General features: G+C 39.4%; 1 protein-coding gene across 1 annotated transcript; it reads left to right on the forward strand.

The window, feature by feature from the left end:
- Positions 1-624: 624 nt before the first annotated feature.
- On the forward strand, positions 625-25,389 carry Capn6 (calpain 6). The gene is made up of 13 exons (XM_075958617.1): positions 625-780; positions 7,100-7,279; positions 16,480-16,611; positions 17,935-18,143; positions 18,643-18,835; positions 19,398-19,591; positions 19,828-19,905; positions 20,001-20,187; positions 21,580-21,702; positions 21,869-22,071; positions 22,596-22,717; positions 23,082-23,218; positions 23,768-25,389. Exons 2-13 carry the CDS (start codon positions 7,115-7,117, stop codon positions 23,948-23,950), a joined length of 1,926 nt encoding a protein of 641 aa, XP_075814732.1. The 5' UTR covers positions 625-780; positions 7,100-7,114; the 3' UTR covers positions 23,951-25,389.
- The last annotated feature ends 1,408 nt before the right edge of the window (positions 25,390-26,797 follow it).

The raw sequence follows: 26,797 nt of genomic DNA on the forward strand, positions 1-26,797 counted from the left end.
AGCATCTTGACACTGTACTGTTGCTAGAAACCGGACTTCTAGCAGCTGCCATGGAATCAAACTCTGTTCACCTCCCTTCTCTCTGCTCTTGGCCAAATGTTACTTGCTCTTTCACAAAGTGACCATTATGTCCCTGCATCCTATTAGGTGCCCTTTCATTTCCATTTGGTGCCTAAGTCCTCATTGCAATCATAGAAGTGCCTATTAGGACCACGTCTGCACCCTAGCTCACTATAACTTTGCCAACATTTGAACATGTTTGTTCTCCATGTCCTCTCTCTCGAGTAATGTCCATGTCTGCAGTTTTCTCCCCCTGGGACAGAGGAGTTAGAAACATATCAGACCCATTTCCTGAAAGTCCAATTTCTCCTTGAAACAGAAAGGCCTTTCAAATGTGGCTTTCTGGGTTCTCCAATTTGCTGGTGGGTGGATCTGGAGTGGGCATCCCATCTGCACATCTGGCGGGGATGCCTTCCAGATTTTCCTTGTGACTCAGGATCAGTTTCTGAGTGCTGGGCGGGGTAAAAGCTCCTGAAGTTGCTGTGAGGCACCTCCCCCTGTGAGCAGAGCTTGGTACAGCCCAAATAGTTTTCAGGTTAAGAAAGCCAGAATCTTTGTTCCGCTGCACTGGCTGAGCAGACTCACTGGGGTTACCTGGCTAAGAGCAGCAGCAGCAGCAACAGCAGCAGCAGCAGCAGCAGCAGCAGCAGCAGCAGCAGCAGCAGCAGCCGCAGCAGCAGCAGCAGCAGCAGCAGCACCAGGGCTCCTGAGAGAACTCAGGTGAGTAGAGCGTGTGTCTATAGATTTAGTTTAAAATTTTATTTTCTGAGATGTAGCATCTAAGAGACTCAAAGGAACTTCAGATTTAGTTATTCAAACTTTGCGTCTTTGAATGTTATGGCTTGTCTGGATCTAACTTGTGTACGCGTGTGCATATGTACATTAGAAGCAGTTTTAAAACTTCAAAAAAAGGGGGGGGGAATTTTAGGGAGCTGGATGCAGTGATGTTGGTAGGGCAGCCGAGCAATTTTCTATGTTATGTGCTGTTCATAAACACTTGGTAAACAAGGACAAATCTGGGAGAAGAGTGGGAGGAGAGAAATTAGATGGCTGGCAGTTTCTGCTGACCCAGAGTTATAGGTGAAGCAGTGAAATTCAGGGACAATCTTGGAGGCACACTGTGTGCCCACAGCCTGTAATCCCTTGAAGTGGGGTGCATGGGCCATGGGCTGCTGCACAATGGAAAGTGGCAGCCGGGGCTATCTTAACTCCTTGTCTGCACAGTCGGGAGACCTTCCTGCTCTGGTGACAGGTTGATCTTGGCTATTCTATTATCAGCCCCTGGGCCTAGTTTAGTTTCCCTCTGATTCTATCTTTGGTTTAAATTTTGAATTGCAGTCAAGGTTCCATCCCCCACCCAACCCTACTGCACTCTTGCTGGGGCTTAACTGGGCTGCCTGACCAGGGCTGCCTTTAGCCCTGGTCAGGGAAAGGGAGCTGCCACACATTGCAATGGAAACAAGTGAGTGTGAGGATTTCGAACTAGAAGTTTGGTGAAAAGCACGTCGGAAAAGTCAGACAATTGTACTGTTCTGCCTGCCACAGCAAAATGCATCCTGGTTTCTATTAATGTTTTATTAAACTTCAGCAAATGCTTCATTTATTAATCTTTGTTGTGAAATTACAGGCTCTTTATGATCTGAATGAAGAAACAAAATTGGGGTGGGGGTTGCTAATTAACTCTCTCGTTCCCTGGGTGTTTCTCATTTGTGTGTGCATGTGTTTATGCGTTTGAGTGTGTGTGAGTGTGTGTGTGTGTGTGAGAGAGAGAGACACATTCCTGCATGCATGAATGCAAGCACATACACTCATGTGTACACATATGCACTCATGTGTATGGGTGTGCACAAATGTGTGAGAATACTTGGAGTTTCAACAGAATTCTTTATTCATCATTAGTGATCTTATTGGTCCAGGGGACAGCTTAAATATTTACATAGTCAGGAATAGGTTAAAAAACAGACTTTCTATATAGCCTTGCAAGTTTTCAGTTCCTAAATTAAAAGCAGAAAACAGCCCCCTTGTGACCCCAAAACAGTTACTCTGATTAGCATTGATTTGAAATCATATTTGCCTTCTGACAGCTTGCACTTCAAAAACAAGACTCCTACGTGAATTCTTGCAAAAAGAAGACAATGAGAATGTTCAAAAGAAATGTCTTGCTTCCAGTTTTGTGTCTTACTACCACAGTTCTTCTTTCTTGTTTCAAAATAGAATCTTGGTGAAAGAGTCGGTAGGTTTCAGTTTTAGTGGCAACTCTGGTACTATGCAACCCTGGTAAAGCCGCTCCACTGTACAGTGAAAGAAAGCCGTTGTACGAACTGGCTTCTAAAAGTCCTTCCAGAAAAACATTCTATAAAAATCAGAATTACATTCTCAAAGGACTGTAAAATTAGACTTTTAGGATAAGCTTAGTCAGCCAAAAATGGGAGATGGAACAGGGAGTAAAGAATGACAGAGGGGCCATTTTATATAGGTCTTTTAAATGTCAATGTGTGTTTTATTTTAAGCATGTGATCATATTTCCTGTTTCTAAGAAATGAGATTTAATTTGCTAAAATTAAACACTCCCTAATACAACTGCTATATGTTAACGTATTTTTAACAATCAAAAAGTACACTCACATACTTTATTTCATTAGCTCTTCCAAATAATGCCCTGAGATGCGCAGGGCAACCATCATATTCCGGTTATGCCTATGGGGAAACTGAGGGTGAAACATGCTATCTAAAGTAAGTGAGGGCATTGGGGGGGGGGGCTTGATTGTGAATCTCCTGACTACGCATGATCTTGGTATGATTTTGATTTTCTTTCTTTGAACACAGTCTTCTCTCCAGATAGAGTAAATCTGTCCTGTGGAAGACAGGAGAGTTGATCAGGAGAGCGTTAGGCTCCTTTTAGATCCTAGAATGTCTAGCCAAAACCTCGAATCTCAACAGCCACATCTAAGTTCCCTGGCAGATATGTAACCACAGATGCAAGATACGATTCTACTTCTGCAAAAATGGAAAGCACCGGTTTCTGTGTAGCATGTGGATGCTGAATTTTATTCTTCCCATCAAAGCCCAACGAATGTCCCCCATCACCCCCAGTAGTGGGGATAAGATTATATAGAGTGGACAGAGTTAGGTCTCCTGTACTCAATTGCCTGCCCCCCCGCTTTTTGTTTTACCTCTAAATTTTGCAGAATAAAGGAAAGAAGGGAGCCAGAGGCAGTATGATCAGAGCCATACTTGCTTGCCTTATGCCCTCATCTACTCACTTGAATCCAAAGAAATTTGTGCTCACAAATCTGAACTCTTTTTATCAATGTTGTTTTCAAATTAATTTGGTGTCTGTTTTAACTCTGATCCACAGTTAAAAAAACAAATGGTTTTCCACTAAGAATCTGCCTGGCTCCTCAAAGCTTCAAGTCCGACGAGCTGCAAAGGCCTTTTCTCCTAGCTGTAGTCTTGTGTTCCACGTGGCAGGCTCCCTCCATTTTCCCCTGGCCCTTTCCAACTTCCCACATGCTGAGCCTGCCCCTATCCATTGTCTTGGTAGACAGTGTCCCTCACATTCTTTTTTTAGACAGTGGATCTGAATTCTAATAATTCTGCCTAGGGCGATTACCTCAATGATAAGCCTGCAGTTTGTTCTGCCTAGCCAAAATCATCGCTTACCTTCAGCCCTCAAGTCGCTCTTCAGAATGGTTCTTATTCCAGAGGTTACCTAGAGATTTGGGGGTTTTATTAAAAATCTCCAGCTTTTATCTTTGTCTATCACCTTTTCTAATGTGTGATCTTAATTTAATGGCCATTTCCTCCATACCACCACCTGGTGCAGTGGAAGAGTAAGAAAGAAACATTCCTGTCTCCACACACCTCTGCTCGGACAGAGAAAATTGTGCATAATTATGCCAGTCTATACATTTCTGGGTTTCACATTTTCTGAGGGCTAGCTAATGAGCCTTTGGATAGAAAGGGTTTGGATTCTCACATGATCATTAAACCATGGAAATAAAGAACCTTTTCAATACCCACCAAGGCAATAAATTCTAGGCAGAATTCCTCAAAGTTGGGCATCATGTTTGCTTTGGAGGATTTTTCTCATTTGAACTACAAAATCCTTTCTCTAAAAAATACAGTGGCAAAAAGATGAAGTGTGGTATAAGGGAAAGCCACACACCAGTCCTGGTATTTCACAGGCTGGGGTTTGAATCGGTCTTGCCAGTTTCTAACTGCTGTTTCTCTGAGTTGCCATTTTTGAGAGTACAAAACAAAGAACACAGGCTGTGTCTTACAAATCATGGCCACTGCAAAGGAAGAGCATGCTAGATAAATGGAACAGTGCACATTTCAAATAATTTATCACAGAAACACTGATTTTCCTACTTAAGACAGTTATCTATTTGACAAATGTTGTCTGTACAATGTTGAGGTGTTGAACGAGGTGCCCAAGAATAAGAATTTTAATGCATATTTTGCAACCACGGGGTGTTTTCTACTTATTTAAAATTGGTTAACACTAACCATCTCAGTAGTTACAGCTATAGCTTAAGGGAGAAGAATACATGTCTCTGGTCTCATGATAAAAATCCTGATATACAAAGAGATCAAGGTCATAAAGCAAATGGAAAACAGTTGCCTTATTATTTAGTCAGCAATGGGGTCAATTCTACTGTATAAATCAAACAGGATTTATGGCTATAATTGTACCCCCAGTGAAAGTTCAAATACATGTTTCTCCATGAGTCACTAAAATGCAAGCATCTTCATGCAAAAGGCATTCACTTTATTAAGGTTTGACCCATTAATACCAGCTATACCCTTTGTCTCTGAAATAACCTATTTGGAACATAGTGTGGTTTATTATTTCTTTGGTTTCATTTTAGGTGTGTGTGTGTGTAAAAACAGCTTATGGGTGCCAGTTCTTTTCTTACACTTTGTAGTTCTCGGGGGATTGAACTCAGGTCACCAGTCTTGCCAGCAAGTGCCCTTCTCCAATGAGCCATCTCGCCAGCCCTAATTTATTTTTGTCCTTAAATCAAACATAATTTTGTTGAATTGATGCCGCTTCTGTGTTTAGACAGGCTCTCTTTGTAATAAATTCCTCTTGCAAGCTTTTGTGAGTCTTACTATTTGACTGATTAGCAAAGGAGACTTTGTGAGAGCACATGGCTTTCCTGGGCAAGAAATACCCATTTATCCAGAACGTTCAGGCAGTAGGAGGTTCTGGCAAACTAAATGTCCTAATTGCCTCAGACTGCCCCATATTTACAGCACCCAGTCTCTGGCAATCCACCAAATCTTCTAGGGAAAGCAAGAAGCTCAGGGTTATTTGCTGTAACTTTGAACACACATGAAAATTAGAGTTCTTTTGTAATAGGCTCTGAAAAGGAGCCTGGGCAAACACTCAGGTTGGCTCTGATGTTTAACTGAGAATTATTACTGATGCCACAAATGCTTCCAAATACAATGAAACACATTAATATCTAAAACAAGGGAGCAGACTTTAAGCTCGTTACCCGAAAGCACACGGTGTTTTGTAGCGTTTCCACACTCGTTAATTTGAAAAACAATTGGCAATAAATAAGGCTCTGGAAAACATTGTGGTTATGTTCAATATCTTAATATTTGAACTAAGAGAAAGGACAAGTTTCTTACACATATCTTGCAGATAACTGTGTCATAAAATAACATTGAGAAATTAGATTCAAATATTTATGGTTTTTAATCGGGGAAACTGTTTCATCATGACACAGTGCACGGCAATAATAAAGGACATGCAGAGACCTAGCAGACAGGTATTATTGACATTACTGCTTTTATAAAAGAATAAATGCCACAGGAGTGCCTGGGAGAGGGCTTGCTTGGGGAGCAATGTGATGGCTGTAAAAGCATGGAGACTGTGGTAGCACACATGTAGAACTCCAGCGCACTAATACAGCCAATTTAGGGCTTTGCTTTTTGTTCTTTCTTCTTGAAAATTTCATTCATTCTTTTTTAGAACTCTGAACCATAGGGTTTTTTTTTGGTTTTAATTGTACTGGGTTCATAAAATCATGGGAATAAAGGTTTAATGCAGTTGACACCATAAAAATTTCACAACATCTTTTCATTTACTGTGACATAGAAAGATCTATTATCACTACAAAGCTATTTAAAATCAAATTTTCCTTTTGAATTATCTTCATACAAACCAATTATTAAGGATATTTAAGTGCAGTCTTCCAGATTTTGTATAAAAAAAAACCACTATATTAATTTTGTTTAGCTAGGTGGCATTTCCTTTTAATGTTTTTTTTTCAAAGAAAAGGAAGAAATAGTGTATTTTATTGCTGCAGGGTAAAAACCTATAGTCCATCAAATTAATGTAATTGAATTTCAAGTCTGCCTTTTGATTTTAAAATCTGCAAATGATTTTACACTTTGAAAGGGAAAAAAAGACCACATAATCTTTATATCTTTTTATGTGTGTTTGGAGGCCATCTGCTGAGCTCTGTTTCTCACATTAGCCTCCTTGGCCAATAGTAAAACAGACGAGCTCTTTAAATGATAAAACAAGAGTGGTTGTGTAAAAGGACTTGTTAGAATTGAAAAAGCTATTTCCACCCCATGCATCAAGGGCACAGCTTTCCCGGACACTGACTCATTCCGAACATGGTAAAGTGACTCTATTGCCTTTATGGTCAAGTTTCAACTGAACTTTTCTGAGCTCTTCCATGTGAGTATAAATGGAAAATTACCTTTTACATTTCAATGACTTATGCTTAGCTGACAATCTTCGCATCTCTTATTTATTTTCCCATGAAACTGTTAAAGTACATGTTGTCCCATTTGGCAGATAAAAAAAACCGAGGTCCTCAAATGGTTAAGTGTTTGCCCCAGGGCCTAATATTTAGCTGAACTTTGACTCTTCTTTTCTTGAACGTAGTGTCTTTGCCTCAGTCCGAAGGCTCTAGGAGGAAGCCACAGCAATGACTGACATTTGTGTAATTCCGGAGAATCCTTGAAAGACTTGAGAAGTTCCTCCAAGTAATAATTTTTGTCATTCTAGACATAGTTGGATAACATGGGTCCTCCTCTGAAGCTCTTCAAAAACCAGAAGTACCAGGAACTGAAGCAGGAATGCATCAAAGATGGCCGGCTTTTCTGTGACCCCACCTTCCTACCAGAGAATGATTCTCTGTTTTTCAACCGGCTGCTTCCAGGAAAGGTTGTGTGGAAGCGTCCTCAGGTAACTCATTTTTCTGTCTCCTTGATCTACCTCTGATTCAAAACTCTACCTTACCCATTTTTTTTTTACTCACATTGACCTACTCTTTAGACAAATTGAAAGCCAGTCTTCTTTCTTCCTTTCTTTCACTATTGGTCTCTCTTTCTCTCTGTTGAGTTATAATTAACAAATAGAAAATATACGGATGTTTTCATATGCCTATGCAATTTAAGATGACTAACATAAATAAGTTGACATATCCATTATCTCACACACAGGTAGAATTAAAGCAGGCTTTAGCTTGAAGAGACTAAAAGTGTAGTCAATTAGTCATTTAAAACGTGCAACAGCAGAAAAAGAAATATACTATGCTTATATGTTTAGAACTTCATTTGAGTAAACATTGCAATCCAAAAAGAAACTATACTCTTGTCTCTTTAGTTAGATGCTGGCCATACTAATTTAAGGATAATCTCAGATCAATGAGGCCAATATCTTTTTATACAGTGAGCATCAGTGAAATAATTTCTATGTAGAGAAGGCAGAGCTTGTCTTAAGGGAGGGAGTCTTGTGAACTGTTTACTAGATCTTATCCACAGTATTAGCCAATGGGATTTACATATGACTTCAGCCTTTCAATGCTCATTAACATTAACTACTCTCTCACAGCAGGGTTCCACAACTCTTCATAAGCTGTATATGAATTAGAGCTCCGTGTATACTGTGATATAGTGGTATAGTCTGGAGAGTAATTAGCAACTTTGCTTTATCAAGCGTTATGGCTAGACAGAAGGACAATCTATTAAAGCTCCTTCCCAAAGATGGTGTATATGGGCCATAGTGAAATAACGTAAAGAGCAAGGACCTGAAGACTTCGTGTGTAAAGAGATGTCTTTTTATAGATGGCTATAAAATACATTAGTTACCAACTCAATGTTTTCATCTTTAAGGAGTCAGCAATTATTTTGTTGTAATTTCTACCAAATAAACTCATAAAAGGTATAAAGAATTGCTTTGCTTTAGTTCATACACATTGCCACCAGGTGGTGCCAAGATACATTGGCTTCAATGTCTTTTTTTTCTGTTATACTTGAAGAAAGGGATGGAACCAAGTGAAGTCTTTTCTTTAATATTATGCTTTTTATGAAGAATCAAAGGCTTTAGACCTAGATGTCCTAGTGACCAGTGTTGACTCACATGAATGGCAACCATTAAAAGTATGAGACTGGAGCTTGGAAGTGTAACTCGGCAATAAAGCAGAGGTTCAATCCCCTGTATCAAAAATAAGAAAAGAAAGAAATTACAAGGCTGGGAGAAATCTCCATTTCTAAGCCTGTAAGTTGTTGACACCTCTGCAGATGACTTTTCTTGCCTGCAATAAAAATCTGGGAAAGATGAGTAGAATTCATTAGCTGGTGTTTTGGAATACAAAGATGTAAGATTTCCTACTTCTTAAAAGTATTTGGAGAGAGAGAAGATAGATAGATAGATAGATAGATAGATAGATAGATAGATAGATAGATAGATAGATAGATAGATCGATCGATCTTGTCAGGGAACGGAACGTATGAATGGAGGTGATAACAAGTGGCAGAAGTAGTTGACAAGAAAGCCTGGAATTGAGAGAAGTTTATTGGGTAGGTAAAGAGTAGTTTGAAGATGCAGGTGAGAGAATGGTTAATGGGGGTGAAGTCTTAGAAGAGACGGAAAGAGATCTATCTGGTGGGTGGCAAAATTGGAAGCCAGCATGAAGCCATTTCCCAGATGTAAGTCAAGTAGACAGCACTTCCTGTGCTGGCGTGTCTTAGATGCATCTTCTTTCCTCAGTTTTAGCTCAGTTCTTTGTTCTTTGTCTTCTTTGTCTAAATCCTGTAGAATTCATCCTGGATTTTCAGGGAAGGGAAAAAAACTTAATCATTATGGCACACATCTTTTTTTTTTTCCTCTAAGGCAAACAATACTCCTTCTAGAGTAATGTTCAATGCTTAGAGAATGTATGTCTGGACAGATGGAGAATGAACACAAAGAGAGGGGTGAAAGGAATTAGCATTTGTGACATGCCTGATATGGATTGTATTCTTTTTTGAAATGGCCTATACATTTTTGCACTTCATCCTTATTGATCATGGCTTAGAAAGGTAGGTATGTTACAATTTCTTTTTGTAGTTCATTTTTTTATTTAAAAAAAACAAAGGCAGCTGGGCATTTTGGCACTTTAATCCCAGTACTCAGGAGGCAGAGACAGGAAGATCTCTGAGTTTGAGGCCAGCCTAGTCTACAAAGCAAGTTCCAGGACAGCCAGGGTTACCAAGAGAAACCCTGTCTCAAAAAACCAAAAATAAATAAATAAAATATAAGGAGTCTGCAACATGGCTCATTGCTGGCTAGCTTGGAGACCTGAATTTAGTATCTTGATGCTGGAAACACAAAATGTTATTTTAGAGTATATAATTAAGAAGCTACAAAAAGTTTTTGAAAAGGGTTAGATCATCATGTAAAAGTAAGGTTCTTGGCTATCAACTGAGCCTTCCCTGAAAGCTATGTATTCCAACTAGAATGGAAGGCAAGCCTGTGTTTAAGAACCACGCCACTGTTCTCTGGCCTCCCATCAGGAAAATTGAGCGACAGTTCTAGGCTCCTCTGAATTGACTCAGGAAAATCAGATGGGTCATTGCTTTATTAGGAATGTTGTGGTATTTGTTTTCAGGAAAGTGTCTAGACTTTTTTTTTTCCCATTTGTATACCACATAACCTCAAACCCAACCAACCTTTTAGGTGTTTTTTTTGAAAATTTTAAATAGACATGGCATGATAAACCAACTTTCCTCCCACCCTATACTCTAGGTAAGTGATTTGACACTGAGCTTCATTTCCTGGCCCTTCTAAAATTTTTTATTTTGAGAATAAATTTTGGCTCATTGTTCTTTTGACCTGTATGAAAGTAGCTGGACTACAGGTGTGTGGAAGTAAGTTTGGCATACTTTTTTCCCTCAGTGTTGAAGTTTAAATTCAGGTTCTTGGATATGCTAGGCAAGTTCTCTACCACTCTTCAAAACTCTAATCTTGAGGTTTCTATCTATTCTATGTTTCAATGGTATTCCACTGGTATATGCCAAATATCAGTGGTCTTCCAAGGAAGCCACTCAACTTCTTTGACAGACAAGAGTTCGTACCACCTTGTTCCTTCCTATTTTCAAGGTTTCTTTTTTTTCATTGTGTGTTGTTGCTTTTTTTTTTTGCAACAGTCTTGTTCTATAGCCCAGGGTAGCCTTTTGCTCATGATTCTCCTGGTTCAGTTCTTTCAAGTGCTGGAATCATGGTCCTGTTGACTACATCTGGCTCTGACACAGTTTAAAGGAGCAGTAAATACACAGGAAACATGTTTTAAATTAGCCAGTGGCAGATCAACTATCCACACTCTTCAGAGAAAATCTCGCTTCTTTACTCTTCTACTCTTACAACGATCCAGTGTACCCAGTTTTTCTCCAAACTTTCTGGGCACACAACTATTTTCCATGTGCCCTTTAACTTTCTTTTCCTTTTTAGAACACAACTTGTAATCTTAACAGTTTTTGAGAAGTAAGTTCTACTAAGTTTCAGTATAACAGTAAGTCTGCAGGTAGAAATTTTAATCTGAATTTGCTTGTCAAATTGCCACAGATTTTTTTTTCTCCAGTTCTCTCCAACCACTCCGTCTTTTTCCTGATTGACTCACATCCACTTACAATAGTGTCCCAGAGTCAAATGCATCTAATCCCTTACTTACATGGAGCAAAGTCTCATGGGAGTTTGCACAGCCAATTGTGGAAGAAGAAAGGGCTCCTACACAAGATTTTCTGTCAGGTCTCATGATCAACTTCTAAGTTCTGACTCTACTACCAGTGACTTTTGTTCAGTATTCCTGCATGGCCATTTTGTTACATTATCTGGGTGGGACAGGAAGGTGAAGAAGTTCAAGGTTAAAATTCTGGTCAGAAGAATGACTATAAAAACCTTATAAAGGAAACCAAACCAAGAATAGTATACAGGCTCGGGTAAAAGATAGCAAGTGAGGGAGTAACAATAGAGGCAATCCTCCATGTTAGTAGAATTCCCATCCACTGGTGGACTATGACACTTGGTACAGTAGTTTGGACTTAGATGACTCATAAATTTTCTCTTATCCTCAGAGATTATGTGTTGCTACAGAAACTGATTTTACGGTGTTTTCTATTGTATACACAATCTGGTAAAGCTGAAGAGACTCGTATCCTTTTCCCAGATCCTATTAAATTCTGTATTTCAAGAGCCGGGCGATGGTGGTGCACGCCTTTAATCCCAGCACTCGGGAAGCAGAGGCAGGCGAATCTCTGGTTTGGGAGTTCAAGACCAGCCTGGTCTACAAGAGCTAGTTCCAGGACAGGCTCCAAAGCCACAGAGAAACCCTGTCTCGAAAAACTAAAAAAAAAAATTCTGTATTTCAAATAATTTTTATTTTTTATTGAGGGTACAATTTATACCACATGGAATTTACATGTTTGATGTGTATATTGTGACCTTTTGGGTAGATTTATAGAGTTGTGAAAATACTAACACAATCCAGTGGTATAACAATAGATTATTATTTATTCAATTGCATCAATTGGTGAAGATCTGCTGAACTGAGCAGGGGAAGCCCACAAGGTCTGAACCCGACACAAATAACTGAAGAACAGGGGAATAGGAGAAGTGCCTTTCCTCCAGGGAGTCCTATAAACATTCATAGAAGTAACATTATGCGAACTGAACAGATTATATTTAGGTATACATACATATGTACATATACATTTATGTGTGCAATAACAATTAATAAAAACAGAGGCGAGAAATTTAAAAGAGAGTGTGGATGGGTATATGGGAAAGTTTGAAGGGAGGAAAAGGAAGGAATAAATAATATAGTTCTATTATGATCTTAAAAATGAGAAAAATAAGAGGATTAAAGGGGAGGGGAGATGCAGGAAGGGGAACAGAGAAAACGTCGAGGTCAATAAAAATTAAAAATGAGAAAAATAAATATAAATGATCTCTACATTTATTTCCACTGAGTTATTCCTTACTCACCAGCTACCACTATTCTGCTTTCATTTCTCCAGATTTGCCTATTGTAGGCTTTTCCACTAAAATTTACATTTTAATGAGTTATATAAAGTGATATAGATTCTCATTATATAATGTTATATAGATTCTTTCTCTTGGCATATTGTGTAATGATTTGGTTGTTTAAACTGGATATTGAAGTTGAGCATTTATTCCTAGGCTCCTTACTGAGTTCTCCTTTGAAAGAAGAGAATGCTGTACAGGTGATAAAATGTTCACATAGGAATAAAAATTCTCAGCAAGTGAAGTTAGATCCTTGAGAGAACATTGGTCTATGAGCCCAGATCTACCTATAAACTCCCCATCTAAAGATGGTTCAGTGTTCTAAGGATATCATAATGCCTACTTGGGTTAGCTTACATAGCCCTCCAGTCCTGAATGGATACTTTATACCAGGTAGTCTCTAATTCTTCTGGAAATAGTTAATCATGAAGTACCAACTGAAGGGCTGACCTTATCCCTATCTGCTCTCCAAGCTGGACACACAGTGCTTTTGAAATTTCTTCCAATTTTCTGGACGCTGGTTATATAAGGAATATTTTATTGCACTGTAGTTCCTTGTGGTTTACTCTGAATCTCAATGCTTGCTGCCATCAAAAGTTACTTGCATAAATAATTGCTAAAGGTCTGCATTTAATTGTTCCAAATAGAGTGATCTATGTGGGGCTACAGATCTCATTGTAATTCCCATCCCACCAGAGGTTTCTGGGAATAGGGATGAGGCGAGAAAAAGTGAGACATCCCTCGGTGTTCAGCCAAGATAATATATTTCCTAGAAAAGACGCCTTCCTTACAGAACATTTATCTTGGGGTGATAGTATTTGGGGAATACTCCAGCTTTTCTTGTGTTCAATTTCTTGGTATTATGTATTCTCTACCTAAGAAATAATTTTGCTTTGCCAAACAGCACAGTTCAAGAATCATTTCAACTGTGCCAGCACATCTGGAGCCATTAGGAACACACAGCATCTCTTCCATCTCCTCACTTCTCTCAAGCCACCCAGACAGTATGGCTATGTGAGCTGTGGCCTCTTCCTGAACCCCACTTTTACCACGTCAGCATAGCTCAGGCTGAAATGTTCTATCTATGCTCTGCATCTCAGCTTGGAGTTACAGAAAATTATCAACAGCCTTCCTTCTTTAACTCCAACAAAAGATATCCAATGCATGCCTAACTGCAGTAAAAAAGTCTCTTAAGAGCCATTTCATTATTTTTCAGTTATTTCTGAAAAGTTCTTAAAGCTGCCAGATTTGTATTGGCTCATTCTCCTTATCCTTTCTACCTCCTTGGCTGTTTTGTAGTCTTTTAATGTTTCACATACGAGGTAGAAGATATGGTTTTAGAAAGAATTATTTTCTGTTTTCCACATCATGGTACTAACATGTCATGCAAGACTGATTTATACTCAGTCACTTGGCTTCTGGAAATCAAGGCCTATTGGCGATATTTAAAAAAAAAAAAGGAGCCGAGAAACTCTTGCAGAAAAATGGAATGTCGATCAAAGAGTATACAGTACTGGATTGGATATCTATGGGGAAACTGCAACATTATTACCTTACACAGGACCATTGATAAGCTTAAAAATAAAGGGATGGGTCAGCCAAAGTCTTGGGGTCCCTTCTTTAGTATTATACATTTATTTTATTTTATTTCATTTTATTGTTTTTTTTTTTTTTATTTTGAGACAAGGTTTCTCTGTAGCTTTGGTGCTTGTCCTGGAACTAGCTCTTGTAGACCAGGCTGGCCTCAAACTCACAGAGATCCTCCTGCCTCTGCCTCCCGAGTGCTGGGATTAAAGGCGTGCACCAGCACCTCCTGGCTAATATTATACCTTTATGAAGAATCAAAGGCTTTAAACCTAGATGTCCTCATGACTGACTAATTAACCAGAGACTTGAGTGGCCGCCCTTATCTGATGACCTCTTTTCTTCATCAGTAAAATAAGAAGTGACTAGGTAGTCTTTAACATTTCTCATGTTTTTGATATTTCATGCCTGCTATTACATTTTAAAACCCACTGTTAGGTATTCTATATGAAATTTTGAAGTAAAATAAGGCTGTAATAATATTAACATGCTATTAATAATAACTATATCCAATTCACACAAAGAGGATACTAATCACTCAGTTCCTCATTTTGAATCTGTTTATGTGTCTTTTTGCTCCCTTTTGTGAGTAAGAGTTCACACATTAAAAGAATTGACTGGGTGTAGACTCCTGCTTATCTAAATTAAGCAGATTGCAAAATAACTTCAACCCCCAGTAACACTATGTAAAACCAGCAACTAATTTGCCTTAAAATATATAAAAACACATTTTTTCACCTATCAATTCTCCCTTGACTACTTTCTATGCCAGGAAACAATCCTATGTCTCATATGTATCCAAGAAATTATTGCATAGCTTTACATTTTGCTCCAAATAAAGTGCCAGTGTCTACCCAAGGGAAGAATGATGGTGCTTATTAATTTCATCTTAGAAAAACAGAGGAAGCAAAAAAGAGAAGACACATCAAGACCTAACTCATCTAGTACACTTGTTCTGTGTGCTAAGAAAATGAAAAGAAAAAGCAGCTGACATCCCATAAACTATTTTATAAAATAGAAGTAGTCTCCTAAGATAAAAGGTGTAAGGCACCAGACGTTCATCTTAAACAACAACAACAACAAAATGGGCCAGAAAATGCAAAGCTAACAACCCACCTAATTCTTTCCTTTTGGCAGGTTGATGCCCAATTAATCTTCAGTTTGGACATATCCCTGCACAGAATGTCTATTTCTTTCCAGAACTATTTTGGCTTTTAACAGCTATTTGGAATGCTTCATTCTGTACACCAGACCCTTCATCAAGGAGAATTATATCCATTAAAAAAATAGACATTATACACCAGAAAAAATAACTGTTTCTATTTAATAATTTAAAAGGATGTGGATCTAGATTTTCTTTCCATTTGCAGCTGGGATTTATTTCAGCAGGGTATGCAGAATGTCATCTTTTGGGCCAACAGCCCCTTTTATGAAACTTTCCATTTATCAAGACTTAATTGAGATTTGATGGCTTTGAATTCTGCAAGTGCCGATGCTCTGAACCACATCATGCCTGCAATTATATAATGTCATGTATAGTGCTATGTCTTTTCTCATGCCTGTTGCTCTATCTGCAGTGCCTCAATGTTTCTCCCTTGTTCAGTGACCAATCAGTAGTCATCTCAAGTATCCAACCACTCACTACAGTATCCCTTCCATCACTAGATGAACTTTGGGAATTCTTTCTTTCTAGGCACTGATCATACTTTGAAAATAGCTCCATTTTGCTTTGCTCACATTTTTCTTTTGCAGTTACATTATTTGGCTTTCATCTTTCCAACTCACAATGGGAATGACCCAGCTAATGATATTCTGAAGTAAAAACACACATGTATTCCCCTAACAAATACTGCTCCCCTTTTCTGGCCAGATACTTTTGGAAAATACACCATGGAGACAGACAGTGCCTGTTGAAGTAATCCTGTGAATGGCTTATTAACACCTGCTGTTAATGCTGCTATCCTTTATTTCATACAAAGGTGGGGGTTGGGAAAGCGGGTTGTCATGGAAACTGCTGTTGGTTTTGCTTTGTGTTAGAAAAAGACTTCCTATATGGTCTCCTAACTCATTTTTCCTAGAGAGGGAGATGCATTAGTGTTCACCTCTGTCAGACCTTGTCTCTTAAAGGTAATTGCCCTTCCAAGGACAGACACTTCAGGGAAAATCTCATCCTGACAAAAATGACATGAAAATGCAATGTGCTAATTCTTAGTTCTTGTCTTCACTGCTGTGGTAAAAATGCCTCCAAAGGCAATGACAAAGGCCTTCCAGCAGCACAGGCCATTTTCTCTCATCCCATTTCTTCAGCTATTCACCACATGGCCATTTTTCTGTGTATACACTATCCACAGCTTTGTGCTTTACCACAAATCTTTCTAACCTTCCCTTTATCCCACCTATAAAAGTCCTAGTCACACTTAACCCTATTTCCTCTATAAGCTATTCTGCTTAGCTTAGCTTCTAGTGACACTTAGAAACCTCCTTCCAGACTTCTGCATAACAAATTTCTGTATCCCCAGGACATTTCTGATGACCCCCATCTGATTGTGGGCAACATCAGCAACCACCAGCTGATCCAGGGAAGACTGGGGAACAAGTCAATGATCCCTGCATTTTCCTGTTTGGCCGTTCAGGAGTCACACTGGACAAAGGTATCATCTTTTCTTTGTGCTCTTAGTCTATTTCCACTTTCTTCTTGAATAACCTGACAGAAAATCAGCTTCTAACTTTTTGAAGAAGACAGAAGTATCAGGGTGACTAATTTATTCTAATAAGAATTTTCACAAATATAGACAAGCCGAATTTTACAGTGAAAATCTAAACCAACTCTCTTCTAACACTGACATTTTGCTGGCCTTGCTTTGTCACATATATTCGCTGCTCTTTTCTTGTCATTTGTAATGCTTTGACTAAATATTCCTTCAAATTGTAGTGTTTGTACCAATTTGCTCTGGAGTAAGTAGGAGCCAGGAAGTCATTAACACATAGATGCATAACAGAAAAGGTGAGAAATACAAAAATGGATCTTTGAAAGGGGCCTAATAAATTATTAATAGCGCAAAAATTCCCTAATATTCTGATAAAATTCAAAATAACAAATAATATTTTATTTGGTATAATAAGCATTTTCCTAATAAAAACAAATTTTAAATATTTATGTGAAAGTGTTACAATAGAATTGTTTTTATTGTTACAACAAAAATGTATTTTTATTGTTGACATAACTAAAATCCATATTGTGTAAAGTATATATGAAACTCTAGACATGACAAACCAGAATAAGGATTATGTTTTTATTGGTTTTAATTTTTTACTGTTGTTGCTTTTATTGCTTATTTTCCTGCATGAGTATGTATGTGCATGTGTGCATATGGAAAGGTGAACTCCCATGTGTACCCACAGTGGCTAGAAGAGGGCATTTAGTATCGTCCTCTTGCGCTCTCGATCTACTCACTATTCCTGAAGCCAGAATTCACGCTTTCTTCTCTAATCTAAAAACCATAATGTCCCCCCAATCCTCCTGTCTCTCCCCTCTGAGGAACTGGGCTCACAAGCATTTGTAGGGACACTTAGATGCTGGAATCCCAATTTCAGGACTAGTGATTATGAAGTAAATGCTCTCAATCAGTGAACCATGTCTCTGATCTGATATTACTTTTCAATGCTTTGGTCACATGTTCAAACATTTGAACATGTCTATGCAGATAGTCTATCATCTATCTTATTTATTATCGATGCAGACCCCTCCAACTGTCTCTCTAGTATTCTCTGTATGCAGAGCAAGAATGGCAGGTATCGTAATCTCACGCACAGTAAAACTGACCTGTGGAAAAAGAAGTTGTAGAAGAATTGCCATACTCTAGGTTTTGGAAAGTTTCCATTTGCTATATGGTTTGCCTAGGATTTCACTATAACCTCTATATCTTGATATAATCTTGCAAATCATACTTGACTAAATGTTCTTACCTTTCCAGACAATTCCCAACCATAAGGAACAGGAATGGGATCCTCGAAAGCCAGAAAAGTATGCTGGAATATTCCGCTTCCGTTTCTGGCATTTTGGAGAATGGACTGAGGTGGTGATTGATGACTTGCTGCCCACCATCAACGGAGATCTGGTCTTCTCATTCTCCACCTCCATGAATGAGTTTTGGAATGCTCTACTGGAAAAAGCTTATGCAAAGTAAGGAGGGGCTTGATTAGTCTGTGGTCATGATACATGAAGAAGGATCATATTTGTCTTTGGAAATGCATTCCCTCCCACTCAATCCCAGAGTTAAAATTGGGCTGCATCTAAGTAAGATTTAAGACATTTCTTTAGCCCTGGGTCTGCCTATTATGACTCATGGATATCAGAGGATCAACTGCTCTTCTGTTAAATTCTAGGTCAGCTAGGTAACCTTTCAGGTTGTTAATCTGAAGTCCAAAAGGAGTTCTCTTATTTTTTTTTTAACCTTGCCTGACATCTTCTCGTAGAAAGAAGTTTCTACGTGCACTAACATTTATCAACATTGCCTAAGCCCCCAGAGTTTTAATTGTAATCTTAAAGTATTTTCCACTTCATATCCAGAGAAAAGCCAGCTGGTAAAAGCTGAGCAGTGATAGTTTTAATTCTTGGGAACATGATGTCCTTGACCTGGATAAATAATTTCACCAAGATAACGCTGCATACTTGCTTCCAGACTGCTAGGCTGTTATGAGGCCTTGGATGGTTTGACCATTACTGATATCATCATGGACTTCACGGGCACATTGGCTGAAATCATTGACATGCAGAAAGGAAGATATACTGATCTTGTGGAGGAGAAGTACAAGCTGTTCGGAGAACTGTACAAAACATTCACCAAAGGAGGCCTAATTTGCTGCTCCATTGAGGTTTGTGTTCACCCAAAACTCTCCTGGCCAAAAAAACAAAAAATTAACAAAGAACATTGTACTTAACCCAGAGATTCACAAAAAGAGCCATTAGTGAAACTCAGAAGGCTAACATAGGTATGAAGTACTGGCTTGGACATTGAGGTACATTAATTTATTTTATCCTTATGAACTTCAGACATTCCACTGAGTGCCAAGGCACCATTCAAGTTGGTGTAAATAGCTTCTGGTAAATTATTACTCTTATCTTGGCTCCTGGATATTTAAGTTCTAGCTGTTCCCTCAAAGAATGAATCTGCCCTACCATATTTTTAAATCACAGTTGATATTAATGTAGGACAGTGATTATTTGGAATTTGAACTTTTAAAATAACTTCTTATATTACTTTATTTTTTCTCTTTCACTTACCTTTGTGATAGATTAGATATCAGGGTCAAATTTCCATCTGCATAGGGAGAACTTGATTCAGTTATGCTGGGATGAAGCAACAAAGGGAAAAGGGGGTCCAGGACTTGGGTCTCCCCAACTCCTAAATCCTTATGTATCTTTCTTTGCTACCAGTCTCCCAGCCAGGAAGAACAAGAAGTTGAAACAGACTGGGGACTACTGAAGGGCCATACCTACACGATGACTGATATTCGCAAGCTTCGCCTTGGAGAAAGACTCGTGGAAGTCTTTAGTGCTGAGAAGCTGTATATGGTTCGCCTGAGAAACCCGTTGGGAAGACAAGAATGGAGTGGCCCCTGGAGTGAAATGTGAGAGACATTTCACTTTCATCCCTACACCTCCAAATTTGTAGCTCTCCCAAACCTATCCCTCTAGATTGCTAGGAGGCTGTCAAATAACAGAGACATCTCTGAGCTCCAGTCAGGCATGGGGTCCGCAACCCAGGCAGGATAAAATAAAGCAGACCTAGTCCTCATGTATCTGGCATCTTTTGACATCCTGTCAACCATAACAACTTATCTGTTTATAATTTATTTGCTTTCAGTTCTGAAGAGTGGCAGCAACTGACTGTAACAGATCGCAAGAACCTGGGGCTTGTCATGTCTGATGATGGAGAGTTTTGGTGAGAAGTCTTTCTGCCATAAGGAATTTGGTTTTCTTTTTAGAAATACATACTAAGACCAATCTTCATTTCTTTCCCTCTTCCTTCCCATTTAGGATGAGTCTGGAAGATTTTTGCCACAACTTTCAGAAACTGAATGTCTGTCGCAACGTGAACAACCCTATTTTTGGCCGCAAGGAACTGGAATCAGTGGTGGGATGTTGGACTGTGGATGATGACCCTCTGATGAACCGATCAGGAGGTTGTTATAACAACCGTGATACCTTCCTGCAGAATCCTCAGGTTAGAGTCAATTATTTTCCATTGCCTCCAAGCTACCGGGATAGTCAGTAAGAATCCAGATCTTGCTTTGGTCCTCCCTAGAGTATTCATTTAGCATCAGGTCTTCAAATCTACTGTGTAATATTCTTCAACCACAACCCTTAGGGATTGACTCAGATGCTCATACGACCCAGAAGACCAGGTTTCTTTAGGGAGACTTGCCTTGGCAACATTTTCTAACCTAAGTTAGGTTCTCCAGCTGCCTCCTCCTGTTCTGAATGTTACAGCTCGTAACTGTCGCTTCCTGGTGATGGTCACACACAGCAGAGAGATCTGCTTCTATATATGGTCTCAGTTCCCCCTCCTTTGTCTTTACTGTTTAATTGTTCACCTGACACACACACATCATACTGTTAGCTCTTTTCATATAGGTCATACTTCTGCAACCCATTACTATAACTTGCTTTTTCCTTTTGAGAATGAGGTACTTCATTTCTCATGATTGAAATCACTGCCCTGCCAGTTTCTCCTTCCAGCTGTCTACCACCGCCATCCTATTATCAGTGACATTATAAGTGGTCAGACTAGGTATATCCCAAGAAAACAGCAGCAAACTCCCACAAGCATCCCAAGCTTGAATTTATAATGGCCCGTATGAAGATGGGCTAAGGCACAGCAGATGTCACTCTGGCTGTGCTACGGCCTCATTGCACATGGACGTGTCTCTTCTTCCTACAGATCTTATTGCACAGGCAATTTGGAGAACACTGAGGCTTGGAAAACTGGTTTCCTTAACTCATAATTTTCTTTGCCCTTTCACCACAATGGTCCCTACAGAAACTTTATAATTGTTACCCCTTCTCAACATCACTCTCACTTAGAACCCTATACAAGTTTCAGGTACTAAGCAACTATACCATACCGGGGAATGGCTTCTCTGTACACAAGATTGATCTTTGAGGCCCTTATCTGGGTTGCTCATATGTCTGGATTGGCTTTATAAGTCTACCCAGGGCTATATGGCAAAACCTGGTTGAGTGGATTATGAGTGCTTTCTGTCTTTATGAATTTTGAAATGTTTCTCTATATAGCTTTAAACACAGGGTTATAATAAGACAAAATGATTAACTTTTAAGGAACATACATATTAAAACTTACCCTCTTTCACACCAAAGACCTAAAAATGGAGTTGCCTCTCAGTACAAGCCAGATGTCAAAGTGAGAAGCAAGTATAATGATCTTTACTTAGCAGTGAATTAATTTTCTGTAATATCAATCATTGTATGGTCAATAGTAAAGCTCAGAAATGACCCCGAGACTCTGTTTCCCATTATAGATTTTTATTCCCTGAAATTTAGATTCGATTATCTTAAATTGGAGTACTAATTCATCTCTTTGATGAATTTCCCTCAGTACATCTTTACTGTGCCTGAGGATGGTCATAAGGTCATAATGTCGCTGCAGCAGAAAGACCTACGCACTTACCGCAGAATGGGAAGACCTGACAACTACATCATTGGCTTTGAGCTCTTCAAGGTAAGAACAGCATTTAGAGCAGAAAAAAAATAAGAGCATTCAGAGGTTACATTAGGAAGGGTTAGAGTTAGGAAAATTAGGAAGGGCTAAAGAAGACAACAGAAGTAGGACTTTCTAACAGAAAAGCTCTGATTTTAACAGAATGGAAATCTCGGTTTGCTTCTAGGTGGAGATGAACCGCAGGTTCCGCCTTCACCACCTGTACATTCAGGAGCGTGCTGGGACTTCCACCTATATCGACACCCGTACTGTGTTTCTGAGCAAGTATCTGAAGAAGGGCAACTATGTGCTTGTCCCAACCATGTTCCAGCATGGCCGCACCAGCGAGTTTCTGCTGAGAATCTTCTCTGAAGTGCCTGTCCAGCTCAGGTTCAGTTTTATTGCGATGCTCGGCAAACCCTTGCTCTCTTTTCCTCTGAGTCTAACCCTTTCACCCATTTTCCTCTATGCATACAGTCGAAGAGACAATATTCTCAAATTTGACCTCACTAATTGAAATAAAAGTGACCAAAATATTTCTCAGAGTAGAGTTGTGGAAAATTCTCCAGTGCAGATCTGAGATTTAGAGTTCTTAGCTGGGATTTAAGGGGAAGGGGTCTGTCACTTGTATTTTATCTTCATCTCTATGGTTGATTCTATAGTTTTTGAGTCGCTGGGCTCCTCTATCTTATTCTCAGTGCTGGGTAGCTTAAACTGCACTTTTCTCCAGCTGTACCCTCTTGTATCATTAAATGGCAGGTCTACAAAAAAGAAGAGAAAAGAGAAAAACACCCTCATAGAAATATGAGCTATGCCTGTGAAGGAATAGGAGGATATATCAATCAGCTTCTTACATGATTCTACAATGAAGTCTGTTTAGGCAGGTCAAGTTCATCATGGTTTTTATTATCTAGGGAGCTGACACTGGACATGCCCAAGATGTCTTGCTGGAACCTGGCACGTGGCTACCCAAAGGTGGTTACCCAGATCACTGTTCACAGTGCTGAGGGACTGGAGAAGAAGTACGCCAATGAAAGTAAGCCTAGCAGGGGTGTGCAAGAAAGCAAACTGCTGTCTCAGTTACTGCATATATCAGTAGGAAACATTATCAACAACTGTTATCTCCATTGGTATTTTTAGTCCAGAGATTTCAGCTCTGGTAGAGAATGGGACGTGACCATTGCTGGGAAATGTCTACATAACAGTAACTTTTCTATCCCTATATTATATATGGGAAAGGAAAGGGAAGAGCTAACAAACATTCTTGCGTTCTACATCATTGTGCTCCAGTTATGTGGAAATTGCCAGATTTGATTTTGTAAAGTTATAGCTTCTTTCCCCTCTAGGAAGGAAACATTAATCACTCTGTTAAAAAAAAAACAAATGCCACTTTGTTCCAGCTGTAAATCCGTACCTGGTCATCAAGTGTGGAAAGGAAGAAGTCCGTTCTCCTGTCCAGAAGAATACTGTGCATGCCATTTTTGACACACAGGCCATTTTCTACAGAAGGACCACTGACATTCCTATTATCATCCAGGTAAGACTAAACAAGATATCTTGGGGAATTTATGTTCTTTACCACATATTATGTTCTCCCAAGTACCTTGTACTTTTATGGTGCAGAGCAAACACTCTTTGTTATGTATTTAGTTTATACTCAGAACGCTTCTCATTTAGCAAAACATCAACATCATTATTCATCTTTACCTTAAAACACTTGACTTAATTTCCCATAGGCTCATGACCATAGTCTCATGAGTACACTTGTGAACACTTGTGCTATAAAGTTCCATGAACAGAAGTATTTGCCAGTTCTGCTAACTCCTGTGTTGGTGTGGATAACTTTAGAATGGCAGTATTTCTGAGAATACGTCTGATTAGCTCTCTTCATGTAACAAATCCACAAATAAAAGATGATCCTTTGGTCTACTTTCATCTATATTGCTGGGGACATTATCTTCTCAATCAAATGGCTATCAAGAAAAGATAAAAATGTCTCTTGATGTACATGCTAGGTAGATTGCCACTAGTTGCATCAATCTCAAGGTCGGTTGTTGTTCCTCATTTTCTTGATTTGTCTCTTCAGGTCTGGAACAGCAGAAAATTCTGTGATCAGTTCCTGGGGCAGGTTACTCTTGACGCTGACCCCAGCGACTGCCGTGATCTGAAATCTCTGTACCTGCGTAAGAAGGGTGGTCCCACTGCCAAAGTCAAGCAAGGTCACATCAGCTTCAAAGTGATCTCTAGTGATGATCTCACTGAGCTCTAAATATCCAATATCAGAGAATCCTGACAGTTTTCCACCTTTTTATGTCAGGCACCAGGTCTTAGCTAAGAATTACAGTTACTGAAACCCTACATTTATTTCCTCTTTTCTGATATTTCCCATACCTCCCAATCTAAGTAGCATCAGTAGCTACAGAACCTATATACCTCCAGCAACTGGACAGGGGGAGGTGACAGTTCCATCACATGTTTGCTGAGAAAAGATCCTTAGGCTTCCAGGGGTGAGATTCAAATGGGGCAATAACAAGAATCTGGGCATTCTACATGTGTCTTTGCAGTTTCCACTTGCCCAACATATCTTCCCTGCAGGGCATGTTGAGGAAGGAGTAGAGGGGATCAAGGCCAAGCTGGTCTAGCCTGACATCCCATCTCCTGACTGACACTACCGATTACCAGCAACACTTTACCAGTAGCGAGAGCCGACTTCAACAGTCCCAGCCCTTATAACCACCACCACCACGACCACCATGACCACCACCACCACCACCACCACCACTACCACCACCACCACGGGAAAGTGCACTCACGCCCTAACTCAAGTCACTCCCCCACAGTGTTTTATCTTCATGTTGAGGAAGTTTCCTAGGTGCTTAATAAAGAGCTGGAGTTCAGTGAGGCTGAGACAGTGAGAAGGGGTTGAGCTTCAGCAAAGCAGAAGCCAGCTCTGTGCCACAAGAGGGAAAAGCGGAAGAAGCTGCAGTGGGTGACAAAGCCTCAGTCCCCCATCCATCCACACACACCTACACTCACACATGCGCATGTAGGTGCGCACAAACTACCATTCAGATGGTCAGTGGGCAAGAGTAAAGACTAGTGAAGTATCATGCATACCAAAAAGATGAATGAACCCATTCAGTAATAGGACAGACAGTTTGGGGTCCCTGACTACAATGTGAAACCTCTTGCTGCTGCTACATTTACAAACAAGCCCATTGCCCTGTGCTTCCTGATATCATTGGTACTGAAATCTCTATATGGGAACTTGAGAGTCTGGTGCCCACCCTGACCCTCGGGCTTTTCCCTCTGTTGGCAAGCTCCACTCCCCAAGGGTTTGTTTTTCAGTATGTCTACAAAACGTCCTTGTGAATCGGTCATTATGTGTGCTTCCCCTGATCTTCATCTATAGTATTCTGTCGTTATTTAAGGCCCAGAATAAATTCCACCTCCTCCATGAAGTTCCTTCCAAGTCTATTCCCAAATACCACCTCCACAATATTTCAGTGCTTCTGCAATGTTGAAAAATAAACATAGTCGTAGTACTTAGTCTAGTTCAGCATGCATTCATATAAAAATACATTCTGTAGCTCTCTTTTTTTAGCCTACTCATTTTCTATCATATTTTGCAGTCTTTGTAACTTTTACAGTGCCTTTACCACACCGCCTTACACAAACGAAATCACAATAAAATTCATATTCAGTAAATTGACTAGTCTTGACTGATTAATGGTATTGGGGAGATTGCAAGGGTGGTAATCTATCAATTCATGTTCCAGAGCTATTGGAAGCACGGTTGGAGGGTGTTTTGTGAATCTGTAGCCATGGGTGAGTCTAATGATTTCCATTCTGACCCAAATCACCCCTTCATAATGAGGAAGCCTGCTACGTCTTAATCAAGGGCCAGAGTTCAGTGGAACTGTACTATAGAGCCTGAGATCAGCTGCACTGTGACGGTGTAGTTGTTTCAGTGGGTGGTTGGTAGATCTGGAAAGGGTCTTCTATTCTTAGAGTAGTAACTGGGGCTACATACTTTTTAAAAGCACTTAACATATTCTTTTTATTGTTTTTATTAAGCTATATATTTTTATCCGCTCCCCTCCTTTCCTCCCCTCTCTCCAATCCCTGATCCCCATGCTCCCAATTTAGTCACGAAATTTTGTCTTATTCTACTTCCCATGTGGGCTACATACTTTAAAAACCTCCCTGGAGCTAGACTCAAGACCAAAGCTGTCCAAGTTAGATTTGCCAAAGGAAGATCTTTCAACAGGGTTTGAAACAGCAACTTCTTCCCGAATCTACTTCAGAGTCAAAGGGATGTGGAGCCTTCAACTTATTTGCTTTTGCACTCAACCTGCCATCTGCTCATCCTAGGCCAGACTAGGGAGGAAGTTCTTCTTGTTTCCCTTAAGTTATGCCTCTTGATTAGAAAGGATGTCTCACCAGGGAAGGTATTTCACTCAACAAAATTGCTCTAAAATACAACTCTATTTTCATTCCTTATAATGCTATCCTAGAGCACATTATGGCTTTAAATATTGTATAATTAGAAATGGAGATAATGTAATCATTCTATATGGTCACCAGATGGCACTCTGATATTACAATTAACAAAGACACAACACTCTTTTAAGTAGGAAAACTTTCCTCAAATTAAAAAAAAAAAGTGAGAAACCACATTCCCTGTTGAGTATCTACTGTGTGTTTTAACCCATGATCAAATATTTATACATGAAATTTTATTTTAATGTTCATAAAAAGCATCAATATTCTTCCTTTTTTAAGATAAAAAAGGTAAAGAAAAGAGACATGAAAGAACTTGCCTATAGTTGCTTAGCTAGAAAACAACAAGTTAAGGAAACCATCCCTTTGCCCCTGGGCCCTTTTTAAATTAAAATAGGTTGCTTGTCAGGAAGTGATAATAGCATAATATCACATATTACCAGCAATGTATCATCAACTCTTCACCAAGAATGATGCAAAAGACATGCTAAATATTTTTTCTCAGAATCTTTATCCCCAGTTGATATTTCATGTATATTTATAATGTGTAGGGAGACTTGCATATATGCTGTTTAAAAGATATATTGGAATGAATTTACACATCACAGAACAA

This window comes from Microtus pennsylvanicus, chromosome X (genome assembly GCF_037038515.1).
Source record: "Microtus pennsylvanicus isolate mMicPen1 chromosome X, mMicPen1.hap1, whole genome shotgun sequence".
In the NCBI taxonomy this organism is placed as follows: Eukaryota; Metazoa; Chordata; class Mammalia; order Rodentia; family Cricetidae; genus Microtus; species Microtus pennsylvanicus.

What these genes read in the sequence shown, in the direction of transcription:
- Capn6 (XM_075958617.1), top strand. Translation starts at nt 7,115, where the DNA reads ATGGGTCCTCCTCTGAAGCTCTTCAAAAACCAGAAGTACCAGGAACTG. An exon ending in AGTGGCCCCTGGAGTGAAAT is followed by an intron (nt 19,592 to 19,827) that starts GTGAGAGACATT and finishes ATTTGCTTTCAG; the next exon opens with TTCTGAAGAGTGGCAGCAAC. An exon ending in TCTGATGATGGAGAGTTTTG is followed by an intron (nt 19,906 to 20,000) that starts GTGAGAAGTCTT and finishes CTTCCCATTTAG; the next exon opens with GATGAGTCTGGAAGATTTTT.